At 39.0% G+C, this 16,425-nt stretch overlaps 1 protein-coding gene across 2 annotated transcripts in view; it reads right to left on the bottom strand.

The window, feature by feature from the left end:
* Positions 1-3,684: 3,684 nt before the first annotated feature.
* Positions 3,685-16,425, bottom strand: part of CLIP4 (CAP-Gly domain containing linker protein family member 4) — a 29,114-nt gene continuing 16,373 nt past the window's right edge. The window contains exons 9-17 of one of the 2 annotated variants that reach the window (XM_086630016.1): positions 15,302-15,434; positions 14,432-14,575; positions 11,703-11,786; positions 9,444-9,584; positions 8,911-9,042; positions 6,628-6,751; positions 5,430-5,494; positions 4,690-4,762; positions 3,685-4,055 (exon numbers count right to left, since the gene is read on the bottom strand). In XM_086630016.1, the coding sequence (XP_086486142.1) occupies positions 3,734-4,055; positions 4,690-4,762; positions 5,430-5,494; positions 6,628-6,751; positions 8,911-9,042; positions 9,444-9,584; positions 11,703-11,786; positions 14,432-14,575; positions 15,302-15,434 (1,218 nt within the window). In that variant the 3' untranslated portion in view covers positions 3,685-3,733. Of the gene's footprint in view, positions 4,056-4,689; positions 4,763-5,429; positions 5,495-6,627; positions 6,752-8,910; positions 9,043-9,443; positions 9,585-11,702; positions 11,787-14,431; positions 14,576-15,298; positions 15,435-16,425 lie in introns of both variants that reach the window. The other variant, XM_009992791.2, reaches the window with a different exon arrangement.

The raw sequence follows: 16,425 nt of genomic DNA on the forward strand, positions 1-16,425 counted from the left end.
TGCTCTTCTAGGAGTACAGCTAGTCACTGGACAGCCACCACCTCCTGGTTTGGATCTGGTACTGGCTGGCAGTCTGCGCTCTAATTTCCATTTTTTCCAGAGTTGTCTGTCTGCAGTGAGGCAGGAAAAAGGACGCAGGTGGGTACTCTGCTCAATGTGGCTTTCATGGACATGGTTTCAGTTTCCACCTGGTGTTTGACAAGGCTTCTGCAAAACTTGGAACTCTGTAAAAGCCATGACATAAATGCTGGACTTGCCACCTAGGCAACACTCTCACAGGTAAGAGTTAACTTGTCAGAGAAACCAGGTTATGTTTTGCAAATCTGTAGTGCCAATCTACTTCAAAACACAGGCTCCCTGCCCAGAAAACAATTACTGTCAACACATGGAAAACAATCATTAAATCCAACTGGACTGAACTCTAGAAATTAATTCCCCATCCTGGGACACTTCAAGAGAAGTTCTTGTCCTCTTGTCACACCTGTGACCTTTCCAGCCAGTGTCCAACAAAGCTGGAAAGATTTCATTGCTGAGAGCACTGAAGAAGTATGTTTTCTGAAACTGGACCCCAGAGATACACTGCGGTACAAGGACAAGCCTCGAAGTCTGCACAGGCAGCGCAGAATGGCTGAGGACCATCTGCTTATTTATAAATCAGGTAATATTTTATTTATATGGTTTAAGGAGACTTTGAGGATCATTTATCTTTTTTTCTAACCAGTCAGGCTGTGATCACGCCGACCTCAGCACAGCACCTAATTTCAAACTTCACTGCCAGTTATTTGCAGAATTGTTTTTATGACACGAAGTGTCCTCCTGCAAAAGTTGGACAAAAGGATTACGGCAACTTACCTCAGATTTAGGGAAGCACAAATCCTTTCACATCACCAACCTGAAGACAGCCATCAGTAATCCTTCCTGGAATGGAGGGACTGATTTATTTCTGTTTCAGGCCACATAAATTTACAGTGCTTCTTGCTTCCTTGCAGAAGATTCTCAGTGCTACCAAAACAGCTCCATACTGATAACAGTCCTGACTTGCTCCTCTAACCTACACTGCTCTAGCTGATTATAGCCAGAGCTTTCAGGAGAAATGTGCAGCTAGCTGAAGCTGGAATTGAAGAAAGAAAAGCACACTACACCAATGCTCAGATGGTATCTATGCCCTCCTCTCTACCTATCACGCAGGATTCAATGACATCCTGCAGTCTTTGCTAGCCCAGGCCACTGAGACTCCACTTCCAGCTGAACTGGGTGTAGCTACAGAGCTGTGGAAGGTACAGCCTGACATCCTTGGAGAAAAAAAAAGTTACCAGTGAATCAGAAAACTCCTGGAAAGGGTTTTTTCCCAGATATTACTTCACCTCTCCTATGAAGACAGGCTGAGAGAGTTGGGGCTGTTCAGCCCGGAGAAGAGAAGGCTCCAGGGACACCTTATTGCAGCCTTCCAGTACCTGAAGGGCCTACAAGAAAGCTGGAGAGGGACTTTTTACAAGGGCATACAGTGATAGGACAAGAGGGGAGATTTAAGGGGATATAAGGAAGAAATTTTTTACAATGAGAGTGGTAAGGCCCTGGAACAGCTTGCCCAGAGAAATTGTGGATGCCCCATCCCTGGAAGTGTTCAAGGCCAGGCTGGATGAGGCTTTGAGCAACCTGATGTAGTGGAGGGTGTCCCTGCCCATGGCAGGGGGGTTGGAACTAGTCCCTTCCAATCCAAACCATTCTGTGATTCTATGATCTGTGCAAGAAATGGTATGACTACAACAAACTGCCAAAGCCTCCTGCTGCCTTACCTGCATGCTTATTCCCCTATGTACCTCCTGAAGAACTGCAGCTACCCACCAGGAAAAGCAGTTAAATCCATTCCATCTTGTCAGGGAGGAAAAAACAGCATTTCTGACGAGAGTGTTTCGTCACAGAAACTAAACTGCCCACCCAGGAGCACAACACTGGGACAAACCCGAGAAGCACAAACACACACACACTTTGTTTGACAATTGGCAGCTCTGTACCAAATCACTAGAAGATACAGAAACTCCTGGTTTATATGCTGCAGATGCTGCTCCAAGCGGTATTCTGTTCACCTAATTTGTACAGAAGGACACAAGTGAGAGGATTACATTCTGTAATGGGCTAATGAATACTCTTTTCACCGTACTGTTCACCAGAGTTACATTTTACTAATACCAGAAAGAAACAGATATTGGGCAAAGTAAAGTTCAGTACATCACTGAATATCTGCATCTTCAAATATAAAGCATTAATTTTTTTTACATTCCAAATTTACAGCTTTTATATTCCATTAAAAATTCCCATAAGTTAGAATACAATATGCATTATTTTAAATACAGCTCAGGAAAAAATAACTACAGCAATATTTAAAAGAAGGTAACAGCAGCAAAATTCTGTCTAAAAATAGGATATTATGATGTAGTTTAAAGTGTCACTTATTCAAGTAGGTAAGAGCAAGCAGATCATTTAAGAATAAAATGATTGTTCTGGAACACAAAAACCATCCTGATAAAATCATGTTTACATATGCCGAGCAATTAAAATACATTGTATGTTTAAAACCTGGACAAAATATTAGCTGTTTTAGAAGGCTGATATGCTAATAATGTCACATCAAAGCATGTTAACAATGCTGTACCTAAACTTTAATTTATCGTAAGACTCTTAACGAGAAATTTATACTGGAAACTGTTCCAAAGGAAACAAAAAGCAACATGTATCGCAAACAAATCAAATAACGTTAGTAGCTTGCTTGAAAACCCTGCGTACAGTCCATGCCACTGGCAGGAATTACCACGCTGTACTTATACAGACAATATTTATGATGAGACTATTACATATAGATCCACTCTGGGTTTATTTGCATTTAAAAACTTGATACTCAGAGCTGGCAGCACACCAAACAAAAAGAAAAGTCTTTAAAAACAAGGGAAAGCTCTCCAGGAGAGTGCAAAGTGCGTTATTTTAAAGAGTGCTTCTTATACGTAGCTCTTTCTACAAATGCATACAACAAAAAGTGCTTTTTTACTATACAGACTGACATGCAGCATGTTTGTGCTTTTTAAAGGCTTTTTATTTCATTGCTGCTGTTCGCTAGGATAGCCGCAAAATGTATTTATCAATCAGCCCTTTTGTGTTCTGGAGGGGAGAAGAGGAGGGATCCGAACGATAAAATGAAAAAATACTTCACAACCGCTTGGAAAAAAGGGGTCTGTTTTGGTGTTTTTGTTTGGTTTTTTTTGCTTTCTTATTGCTAGCAGCTGGTATTGGAATTGACAAAGTGCCTTCTAACCAGACTAATATCACTCATTAACCACCTCCCCTGTCGAAAGCAGGCAATGCGCAAAGCATTATCAGTTCATTACTACATGGAGGAAAATTGTTTAAATACTGCAGGAATCACAAAATAACTTTAGAGAACGTTGTTCTCTAAGTGGAACATTATTCAAATAATACAGCATCTCAAACCCAAGATGCTTTTGCAATAACCTTCCCAAGCAAGGGCTGTTTCAGCCAGAGGAAACAGAATAGTGGTTTTACTGCTTAATGAAACTGAACTTTTTTAATATATATTAAAATATATATTATATATACACACATATATACTTATATATATGTAAAATGCAAATGATTTAATAATTTAAAAATAAGTTTGCATTCTAGATGGCGTCTTGTGTGCTTTAAATACTTATTTCACATTGTGTGAGCACATTTTGGCTCAGCAAATATCGTCCACGAGCTTTGCCCCGTTAATCCCACGGTAGGTTACCCGGCTGGGTCGAACTAAGACCCCGTGGTTCAGCTTACAGGTGAAATAGCGCTTTTCCCCCACAGAGCCATCGTTCTTTCCCTTGGCACTTCTGAGTTCGAGTCCGAGCCATATTCCCGGTGCAAAGTCTGTAGGACCAATGTACCTGATTGTCCCCATTTCATTGGAGCTGGTCAGAAGAACCTGAGAGCCTTCGTGCAGCTTCACTGGTCCCTCCATGTTAGCTGTAGTGGTGTTACTCCAGCTGCGCCGTAACACAGAGCTCTTAGATCTAGTTAGAAAAAAAAAATAATTTCTTTTCTATAAAACACCCAGGGCAAATCTGTAACTCAGGGAAGTGCATGGGAAAAAAAACTCAAATCCTTTTAAAAAAAAAAATTGGTTTTGATCCCATGTCACTAGCAAAACACGTAGTAACATCAACAGGCTAGTACACACACAGCAGTCTGAAATATTTGGGAAATCAACTTCCTTTCCCCTGATGCTAGGATCTACAGTACTTACTGTAGGTGACAGTACTGGTAAATTAAGCACTACAAAACATTTTATTTGAGGCTTCAAAGGGTTGTGCCAAAACGACTTTTAATGTGCAAGGGTCAGTCAGGATCACCAGGACAAAGTGAAGTCCTTCAACAAGACCCACTGCACTTCACCCAGCTGTGTGAAAATAAAAGCATTTGGAGAATATCCAGTGATGAACAACTGGAAAACAATTTTGATGCCAGCCTGAATCCAAGGACTGTACTCCTGGATACCCACAGAAAAATAGTCTACTACTGGTGCATTTTGGAAGAAAAAAAATGAAGATGTAAAGGCCTAGATGTTATACATGCATAAAGATCTTCTTTTGAACAAGAAACAGTGACAGCCAGATGACCCAAACATTTTAAACTCAACACACTCACCTAACAAAGGAGTGCCTTCTGTTTATCTCCTTTTGTGAAGTTGCAGAAGTGGTGCTTAGACTGCGCCTAAAACCTAAGTGGAAAGGTTAATAAGCTGTGTAGGACAACTTAAAAAAAATATCAAAAACCTTTATGAACTCATATTCTTTGTATTTTATTTTATACTGCTTCCACTACGTTTGCTACACGTTCCCCCCTCCACTTTGGAAATTAAGTGATGAAACTTCTCATGAAAGTTAAGTGTCCATAACATGTTCAAATTTTCAGAGAGGACAGAAATTAAATTAAACAAGCTGAACAAGGGTAATGTGAAGCAGCCTTTTCACAAAAAGCTTAGGTAAGGAAAAAGAAAAATAACTTCTCAAAGTATCTCACGGAAGTTTTAGTAATTCCATGTGTAACTCTCCCTACACTGATCCCTTCATCAATCTCATTTTAGATTAAGGAGCAAGTTCAATTTACGTTTAAGTCTGACTCGTACGCAATACAGTAATAAGGGAAGAGTGTCAGCAGTCTTAACTCTGAAGTTATTCCTGCCAGTATAGGGAACATGGTACTCCACAGCACCTTCTGCAAGTTACATTCTTAGAAGGGACCAGCCAGACTACTGGCTGGCATTTGGGTTCCTTGAAAAATCTGTTATGCTTTCAGAGAAGTGGGCTTTGAGCTGTGGGTTCTGGTTGTAGAATGCAGTCTATGGTTGGACACCTAAGCCAAATCACAGCGTCTTACGCTCCTACCTGGAAAAGTGTGATTTATTTTACTCGACGACGTCTCTGTGAGAGAATCCAGAGAGCCTGTTAGTCTGAAAAGCAATAACACAACAAGGAAATTTCAACTCAACTCTGAACAAACCTACTGCTGGAGTCCTTGTCAAATGTTAAGTTATGATTCTTTCCCTTCGCTATCCACCCCCAAGAGACATTAAGTTGTATCAGGTTGGTATGCAAGAGGTGCTAGAGCAAACTAGTTTATTCAAATCGCTTGCCTTTTACTCAGCAAGAAAGCAAGTTCTTCAACAGTTTGGCTGAGCTAGGATATTCAGGGAAAGAAAAGCAAGAACATGTCTGGCAGAGTAACTAGATACAAATACACGAGGAAAGAGCACAACATTCCTTGGATGTTCTTCCTGAAAACTAACAGAGAACTAACTACTCTGTGTAGTTAGCTGGAATGAGAATAGTATTTCCAGTCATGTCCAAGGGCAACTTCCTTTTATAACCAAATTTTGCTCAGTGCATCAGGATTGCATCATGAAAGTAAGGTTTAATGACCACAGACTGTACCAGAATCAGAGGCCCTGGAATGAAAATACCTGAAGTGGCTGCAAGAAAAACGGAGAGTTGCATTTCCAATTTATACTCTGCTTTCAGAAAGCTGATCTAAACCCACCTGGTTTTTAATGGAGGTTATAAACTTCCATTAGCAGAAGAAAACATTTATTTCTTCCACATCTGCTGCAAAAGTCCTATGAGAAGTGGCTGAGCGAACTGGGGTTGTTTAGCCTGGAGAAAAGGCAGCTGAGGGGAGACCTTCTCACTCTCTACTGCTACCTGAGAAAGGAGGTTGTAGCGAGGTGGGTGTAAGTCTTGTCTCCCAAGTAACAAGCAACAGCATGAGAGGAACCAGCCTCAAGTTGCACCAGGGAGGTTTAGATTGGATATTAGGAAAAATTTCTTCACCAAAAGGGTTGTCGAGCATTGGAACAGGCTGCCCAGGGAAGTGGTGGAGTCACCATCCCTGGAGGTATTTACAAGTGTAGATGCAGCACTTAGGGACATGGTTTAGTGGTAGACTTGGCAGTGTCAGGTTAACAGTTGGACTCAATGATGTTAAGGGTCTTTTCCAACCTAAACGATTCTAAAACTTCGTTTCCCCACTGGAAACTTACTAAGAAAGTGTTTGCAACACAAACATTGAAACAGCTTCAGTGCTCACCTCTGTACACGAGATGGTGGTGCAAATATGCCATATCTGGGAAGACAACTGAAGTACTGAACACCTCCCACTGAACCATCGTTCTTCCCATGAGGCTTGTCCAATTCAATTCCACACCAGAAGCCTATGTTTCAAAACAGTAAAATCACAGTATTTTGAACAAAACACCACAGGCTTTTCTTCATCTAGGCAGTTGGTACAGTTGGCATTCATCCACATCAAGGAAATTAGTTTCTAGTTAGAAACTGTCTAGGTAGATCAGTAAGTATAAATATATATATATTATAAAATAACTATGTGACTATGCAAAAATGTATATCAGAATAAATCTAATTACGTCAGCATTTTTGTATGCTGTTTTAATTAATAGAGAAAAGGTAAAACCTTTGAGATATATGCTAAAGCCAAACAGAACAATGGTACAGTGGCTATTAGGAGACAGAAAAGAAGAGCAGTGGTGGTTCAAGTTGCTGTCTTTAGTCCTCTGACCACAAGGTTTATGCCTCATCTGAGATCAGCCACAGTAAAATTAAAGTTTTGATATTAATTCGTTCCTTCTCTCCATCTAGCAAGTTATAATTAATACAAATTGCAAGGCTGGTTGTACGATACTGAGAGAAGGGTGTAGGAATCAGAACTGGCCAGCAATTCATCTCGTACAGAACACTGAATAGGCATCAAGATGTTAATAAGCTTGATCATTCATAACCTGTGATAAATGTGAGCTAATTACGTAAAGGTGCTAAATTTCATACTCCATTAGCAGTCCTTATGCTATCCATCCCCAAAAGAGTCAAAATTTAATTCAAGTCACTTGCTATGAAGGCACTGGATAAAATGGTAATTCTAATTACCAGCTGAGAAACACAGGAATGACAGCTTATGAATTAGAAGGGCTTAGTACATCAGACGTTCTCCCCTTCCTGTTTTTAGAATTAAATAAAGATCTGCATTACAGCAAAAGAAATAAAGTTTGGGTAACTTCCCAGAGCTTTGATACGTATTAAAATTGAAATACTTAAAAATGCATCTCTTGTTACATTTTCTGTAAATTACTGGTTTTGCAAATGGTGAAGACTTGTGATCTTTCCATCCTCACTTCTTACAATACTATGTTTTTCTCCAAAAAATTTCCTTCCCTGACTTGGCCGGGGGGGGGGGGCGGGGTAGAGCTGTCAAACCGCTTTCTGATTCTACACTTGTTAGAGCCTATTTGGAAAATCAGGCCTTTTCTCATTGTTTCCTTTGTAAGCCACAACATGAAGTTAGGAGCTATCACACAGAAGCGTAGGATTAGTTCATCGCAGTATCCTGAGCGAGGACTGCCTAGAACGAAACTGGGGAAAGGAGCGAGAATGATAAAAGTATGTGGCGTGTACCCTAATCTTGTGTTCCGTCATTCCAACTTTTTTTTAAAATAGTGATGCCACCACGTGTCAAGACAGAGTATTGCTGCTCACAATCAATCACACGGACCTCATTTAAACTGGGTACTTACACCAGTACTTGCCAACTGGTTCTGCATTGCTCTTGCAATAACAAGATTATAAATAAGGACATAAAGAACACAGAATTTGTTTACAACGAATGAGTATTCAGAAATCAGTTTCCCTAATTTAGAACAACCCAATTCCATTTGAAAACAGCTGCAGTCACTGCAATGTGTTTTTTTTGAAAGGGAAAGGGGAAGGAGGAGCTGAAAGGCAGAAGGATGAGAAAACGGTGGTAGGGTTTGGGGCTTTTTGAGATGCTTGTAACTTTTTATCTGTCCTGTGACCTAAAGGTTTGGTAGTTAAGATGTAAATGTTCACAATTACCCTCTTAAAGATGCCAAAAAGATAAGACTGAGGCAGGTATATGACACACTAAGAGCACCAATATTGCAAGAGATGGGCTGTGTCAAAAAGGCTTGCTACAAAAAGTAAGAAGTGAAGGCATGCGATCTCAACAAACTATATACCACTTTGGAAACGAAACTGAGGAATTTCAGAAAGCTTTGTAACAATACCCACAATTTGAACATCAAAATATTTCTCCTAATTAAGTCATGGTAGCGTACAAGGAAAAGTCACATTTTAAATCATTATTTTTCCCTCGCAGTTGCATTAAAATAAAAAACATTCACTGAAACATAGGAGAGAGAGAACTTCCAAATAAACCAGTACATTTAGAATTCTTTTGGAAGGAGTGAGGAAAAAGATGGAGTTCTCTTAACGTTCATGTCCTCACGTGCGAGCTATTCCATACTGACTCTACAACATACACAAAGAGTATTGCAAATACCTGGTGCAAATTTTGTCGTCCCACAAAATCTAACAGTGCCTGTCCTCTGTCCTACCACCAGTACTCTGTCTCCAACCTGAATGTCTCCTTCATCAAAAGGATTTTTCCTTGTAGCTGGAGAACTATGCGACCCTGTTCAACAGAAGGACGAGATCTGAAATTAGTGACATATCTTTAAAATTTAAGAAAGCGTTAGGTAGTGAGCCAACTGATTGGTAAACAGAGCATCTATCTTTAACACATGCCAACACACTGCATATTTTCCTTAGACACAGAATCGCTTCGCTTCCGCACGAAAACTGCGGACTGCAGCCTTTTCTCCGCGGTTGAAAGGTACAGTGACCAACTACGAGAACACTTTTCCACTTGGAAGATGTTCTAAAAAAGTTGTCGAGTTAATGGTTTAACTACTTCCCAAGTGTCTGTCTCGAACTATCTCAGATTCTGAAGCAGCACAAGTAGTTCTGCATAACTATGCAATGCAGCAGTAAACTTCCACCTGTGCAAATACACCTCAATAAACCAGACCATACCAGCACTCATTTTAGATGAGGCAGAAGACACTCTAGTCACAGCCTTTTTGTTGCTGCTAGTTGAGTTCCGCTTCTTGGAGTAATTCTGTTTGCCTTCCAAGGAGGTAGTGGAAGAGGAAGAGCTGCTGTACCCAAGAAAACCTAAAAGGCATAAACACAAATAGTCCTTCGGAGACAATGTTCGCAAAAGGACAGACTAAGCAGAAGGGAACACTTCTGTAGGAAGGAAGTTATCTGTTCTCCATAGTGGGTAGAATACAAAGTAAAGAGACAAAATTAGAGGTTGTTAAGCAGCATTTACACAAACACCCATTGAGATTGTCATGGGTACATCTCATCCTGCCTTGGGAATTAGGTGCTAGTTTAGTGCTGGAAGAGGTCTCCAAAAGCCCCTTCTTCATTACTCACACTGTGAAAGTTTTTCTAAACAGTCCCAGGCACAGGTATTAAAACACATGAGTCTTACTAATAAGAGATCACACCACCGCTCTTTCAGCATCCAGCCTATTACAGATTTGATGAGAAGAGGAAGGAAGATGATGTTATGTGAATGAATTATTGTCTGGATTAAAGACTACTATATCCCATTACATACTGTATTAATATTACAATCAGTGCTATAAAATAAGAATGGGAAATAAATCACTTTTACCTCCATTTGCAAACCTCAGTGTCTAAATTGTCTGGTAAGACTTATGTTCAGCTTTCCTCTTTCCTTTTCAAGGCTCTCCCCAGTTCTCCCCTTTCCTACCTGCTTCTTCCCAAAAGGAGGCAGGGTACAGCGAGACATGTCTATGCCTCAGTTTCTCAACGTGAAAAATCAAAATAGTCCTTAACTCTCCTGCATCTTTCCCCCTCACCCCTCCCAAGATCTTTTTTCCAATTTGCCAAGGGTTTCTTTGGGAAGGTTGGGGTTTTTTAATATTAAGCCAGTCATCTGTCTGCCAGGCATCATCTGCATATTGCAGGAACAGACTCTCCCTAGTGCCAAAAAAATATAAAATAATAAAAAGCCCCAGCAAATTATCAGACTCAATCAAACTCCAGGAAAACCCCAAGCTGGAAGAGCCTTCCTGTTTGACAAAAACTACTGACAGTTGCTAAGTTGGACGTTGGATTTTCCTAAAGGTTCTGCACCTGCCTTATGGCAAAATCATCTAAACCACTAGATCCCAAAACGAGGCTTCACTCCACATCACTCACAGCCTGCAAAGTCTTTGGAGTCCTATTAATTGTGGATATCATATTGTATCCATCAAACTGCCAATTAATTTCACTATGTGACAAAAACCTGAAGGCCAAGCCATTAAGTGGCCTCCATGAACAAGATGTTGGAAACCTCTGTCTACACAAGTCTTTTAGCTCACCTCTGAAAAAGCATCATATAGGGCAGCGATTAAATACCTTACACTAGCCTCTTCCTCACAACTGTCCGCTGATGGAGGATATAAAAAGATGCTTTTCTTCAAAAAAGGTACATTCAAACTCACACTTGAACTTATTTCAAAGAAATACTGCTTTTGCCAACACTTGCAGTATGATTTTTATCGATGAAATCTCAAAGGAAACCTGATTTTTAGTTTGTTAAAAGACATCCCTGAAAGCGAGGTCCCGTTATGTTTAAACTTCAGCACACAAAAATACTGATGCAGTAAAAGTCACGATCCAATTCTGAAACTAGATAATTGCACAGAATGATTCATATTTAAAAAAAAAATTAAGCTAGTTTCGTTTTTCATATTTGAAGCTTCTTATTATGAGTCTTTCATGATACAATGCCAAGACTATTAAGCGCTGTTAGATATGCGCTTCACTGTACAAGCCTGAACACACAGATACAGGAGAGGGAAAACTTCCAACAGAAGACATGCACAGTTCTTCTTCAAAACCTAAGCAGTGATGATACAGGGCAAAATGTCTCCCTCAGAAACCTAAGAAGGTGGTTCCGCAGATCCTCTGTAAGACCTTTTACTAAGAGACAGCTTTCAGCTTTAAGGGCGTTTCTATATTCTTGTCCAAGTATTTGGATAGAAGCTGTCACCAAACCAACACAGAATGCCAGACAAACATCCACACAAATTACTCCTAGTAAACTAAAGGTGTACAGCCTGCCTGGGACTTGAATACAGACAGGCAAGGCAACATTTTTCTGTAGTGTAGATACAGGACTTTTACAGAGGTAAGACAGTAATAACACTTCCTCTCTGCCCTATACAAAATTTTTCTCAAGATGTTAAAAAGTAAAAAAAATTTAGTTACCATCTTTTGCAGGTACAGTTTTTCCCCTGTTAGCAGTTGTAAGGTTGGTTTCAGAAGCACTGTCTTTTTTTGCCGCATTTAGGCCTATAAAAAGAATATATACAATTAAACATATACAACCTAACAATGAATAGCAATTTTACAGGAAAGTCACGTACAAAACCATTCTGACAGATTTGCAGATTAGAGAATACATGGATAAAACTGTAGAGCCCTTAGACTCTTGATAAACGGGTAAAACAAGACTGCAGAATTGTTTTGATGGACAAGTACAGATGTTAAACCCCTTAACGCATTAAGACAGTCCAAGCTACCTTGATAAACAATAAACAAATTGTCTGCAAAATATTAATGTTCATACTGAAGCAGTTTTACTTAAATCTTCCAAACATTTACACCTATACATAACATACACTTTTATAGTACTTAAGGTACACTATTCACTAGTACTAATTTCACAATTTCCTTATTAAAGATTATACATAAAAGGTGTGAGACCAAATCTTCATTCCACCTACAAATAATGAAGCACGCCAACACCCTTTCTAGGAGCCTCACTCTCAGAGCATCGATGTTGTGATATGCTTATGAACTAGTATTGCCACATAAATTATAACCTGTGAACAGTTGTTTTGCATTTCTCAGTTTCCTACCCTAACTCAATGAAGAACAAGTTTATCTGTGATGTATCCCTGCCCTGTCATGAAAGAAAAATCACATCCTTTTTATTTAACTACATCTCTCGGCTTAATTCAGCTACAGGGACTGAAGTAGTTTGCAAATGTACTGTATTTTCAGAAATGTTACGGTTTAGCCATTAAGGCATCCAGTTTTTGATCCGTGAGATCAAAAAAAACCTAGCCTTTGTGACTGATAACACGATTCTCAATTTGATCACAGTAATCCTTTTTCTAAAAACTTGAAAAAGACCTATTATCATCAATCTGATGGATTAGTCAAATCCAGTAGAAACAAATCAAATCTGAAAATCTCTATATAGTTATTATAAGTATATTTTACTGTGCAGCTTATAACCGTATCTACAAAAAGCGTATTTTTTTTTTCTTGGATCATTACAAACCAGTGTATTGCAGGGGTGAAGTTCAAAGGAAAGAAATGTAATTTGGAGACAGACGTAAACACTGCAAAACAAAGTTCTGCCTCTGCAGCTTTATCCTCCCACTCCAGCCAGTGACTCAGCCAGGCACATTAGTTCTAATGGACCTTCCAGTGCAAGAACACCCTTCAAACGGCAGCTTCCAGATTACTGATAGTGGATGTAAGCTCTGCAGGGCAGACGCTGCATAACTCCCTCTGATTTTTACCTAAAGCAAGTTATCAAATGTTTAAAACGTACGAAGACGCAAATGCACCTTCATGACAAAAAAGGTGGTTTATGACTAAGCTGTCTGGAACGCACTGCCTGTGACAAAGGAAACAGTCCTTTCCACTATAGTTTAATCACAGTTACTAATCAGCTCACAACAAATGATCAACCACTGAAAAGTATTTTAACACAAAAAGTCTGTTTTCTTCTTCCATCTGCTCCTGAGCCATACTCCTAACAAACCAATTATTCTCAGAAGCTTTTTAGGCAGGTCGTCCACCTAGAAAAAGCTTAAAACTTGTGCTAATTGTAAACACACATAATTAGAGGCTTACTTTCCCCTCAGTCTATGTAGTGAAGAGCTACATAAATAATGCAAAACGCTGCCAAAATGCATCTCTTCTACCAGCCTGGCACATTGTCTCTATACCCTGCATATCACCGGTGAAGAGTGGAGTGGTTTAGGGTGCTTGAGTGAATTCAGTGAGAAGGTATGCTTATCTTCCATCCCTTAGTATGAGTCACCTAAACACGGTTTGAAAGGCAAAAGAAATGCTGATGTAATATATTTAATGACATCGTTATGTAGCCAGCCAGACACAGGGCCAGATTAGGCACAGTGGGCACTGTACACAGCAGGAAAGAGTCTATACTCCAAAGACCTTGGAACTTAAACAGACGAGAAAAGATGCATCATTCTTACTTCACAAGGAGGGAATTTACACAGAAGGATTAAGTAATTTGAATAAACTACTAAAAGACTAAACCAGAGCCAGGGACTGGGCCTGGAACTCCAATCAGCAGATTGAGGCTTTATTACAGGGACATTCTTTCTCTTTGAATTTGCCTCTGGCTTTACTCAGGTAACTTAATTAGCAGATAAAACACAATCAGTTAAATAGTTCCTTGATCACTTTGCCAGAAAAATAAATGGCATTTCTTCAATTTCTATACATAAAGGTGTATATAGATCGGTTTCTAGATTTTCACTGATTTCATTGAGATGTTTCAAATTACCCAGGAAGATCTTAGTACATGAAATCGCGTTAAGTTTAGACGTTTAACTAGTATCACAGCCAATCAGAAATCAACTTCAAAGGCTCGAGAATAAACGTTGTGGTGAACTTCTGGTTTTTGTAGAGAATTTATAAAGACCAGAACCTCTCATAGCACATCAGATCACTATAATCCCTAAGCAGCTACACACAACGTCCCTCCAGTACCAGTTTAAAGGCTAGTGAACTTCTAATAATGAGAACACGTAGTTAATAAATACCTTATCGACTTCTCATCCCAAGTGATGCACTGATTCCAAACAAAAGTATTTTAATATCAAAATCTACAAGACCGGTGCTAATTCCTGAAGATTAGTATCTTTCTGTCCTATCTCAACAATACTCACCAGAATTCACTTTGGATGTTATGTGCGTCACATCGATTTTCTTGGATTTGACCAAAGGTGAAGATCGCATGGAAGAACTTCTTCGTACAGAGCTTTTTTTGTGATTGGAAGCCTTGCTTATTTTAGAAAGAGGTGCAAAGATACCTGGGGAGAAAATTTTATGTGCCAAAAAACAGAATGAGGAGTAATATTAATGTAACAAAACTTTCTGGCTACTATCTTTTACATCAATGAATTTAGGTTTTTTTTCAGCCACAATCATGGCTTGCTATGCTGTCAAAGCACTTGTAGGGTAGGAAAAACTAGCTCAAATGAACAGTGCAACCAAAAGGATCATCAAGCAACTTGAACAGAGTAATTCAGGAAGTCAGTACAACTCTGGATTAGAATCTCCTTTATGTCCTAATAGTAATACTCAGCCTCCACTGTTAAAAAATGAAAGACTTTGTAATGAGTGTCCATGAAATACCAATTTAAATACCTCACACTAGAATTTGGAAAACAACTGCAAGCGTGAGTCACTTAAAAAGGAAGACAAAGGAGGTAAAGCAACACGGCCATTGTGGCCAACACAAACAAATAGCTTCAACAGCACAGATGGAAAACCAGGAAAGACTATTATCTCACACTTTCAAGGAAATAACCAGAAATTTTGACGGGTTGGTTGTTTCAGTGGTTTTGCAAAAAGTTGCAGCTAAAAAACTAGGAACAGTTAAAAGAATCAATACAACAAACAAAGCACTACAAAGAAGAAAAGCAACAGAATTAGTTATCTATATTTATTCTCCCAAAAGGTTCGTATCTTCCAACACTTGTTTTAAAATTCAGGTTTTTTTTAAAAAAAAAGAAAAAAATTAAAGGTTATACCACGTTTCGGTGCACACTTGAAGTACTGGACTTTTCCAACACTTCCATTGTTCTTTCCTTCTGGTTCATCCAGTTCCACGCCAGCCCACTGGCCACTGGCAAATTCCGTTGTACCACAAAATCTTAATGTACCAACCTAAAGCAAAAAGCATCAACACAGAATGACTTCCTTAAACAATTATTGTCCTCGACAACATAGTACAGATTACAAAGGAAACAGTGAGTCACCTCCGAGCTTTTGATCACAACAGAGAAATACAAACATAACAATCTCCCTTGAGTATTGACATTCCTATCCTTCAATGCCAGCCGATGCATCTTCCAAAATGCATTAGTCTTTCTGTGTATGTTTTTTATGGAACAAAAAGCAGCGGTTATTGACAGATCTCATAACAGACCAGAATTAGACAGGCAGCACCACTGTACACTACCACTCCAAGTCAGCAAGGTACAGCAGTATATCCCTAACGAGAAATTTTACTTTCACTGTCTTCCACGACAATACTTCCAGAATCATGGCTAGATATCTTGCTGAACTGGAGATTCCATGGAAACACTAGATTAAAAAAATCTCTATAAATACATCTCTGTGTGTATAAATACCCACATATTAAGTATATATATTTTCACATATATATGTAGAGCAAAGGTTAAAGGGCAAACTTCTGAACATACTTAATTTTTTTCTTTGGAAAAGATTCATAAGTCTTTTATTCCCTCCTTACAATTAAACAAAATCTAAAAAGCCAGCAAACGTTGTAACTTTTTTTGCTGTTTCCATATGTACTATATAGACTCTGAACAGATAAGTATATCAAGAATATCAAGACAGACCAGTCTTGCTGGCAGACCTCGGTCTCTGCAAATATGCATTATAAGCTCACACGCCTCAACCAAAAGGAGGAGGAATAACTAACAGAGATGCATTTAGCACTGATTTAAATTCATTTTTATATTTGATTTTTAAATTAGTTTTAGTCATAAAAACCTTTGATCTTTCAGTTGCTCAGTTTTCATTATCTCGTGTGACCTTAATACTATTAGTTCATTTCTTACTACGACTTCACTGTCTAATCCACCCTCAGAGAGTAAACAGACAGAAATAATTTTTTTTCTTTACTATAAAA

The sequence above is a fragment of the Tauraco erythrolophus genome, chromosome 2 (assembly GCF_009769465.1).
Source record: "Tauraco erythrolophus isolate bTauEry1 chromosome 2, bTauEry1.pri, whole genome shotgun sequence".
Lineage (NCBI taxonomy): Eukaryota > Metazoa > Chordata > Aves > Musophagiformes > Musophagidae > Tauraco > Tauraco erythrolophus.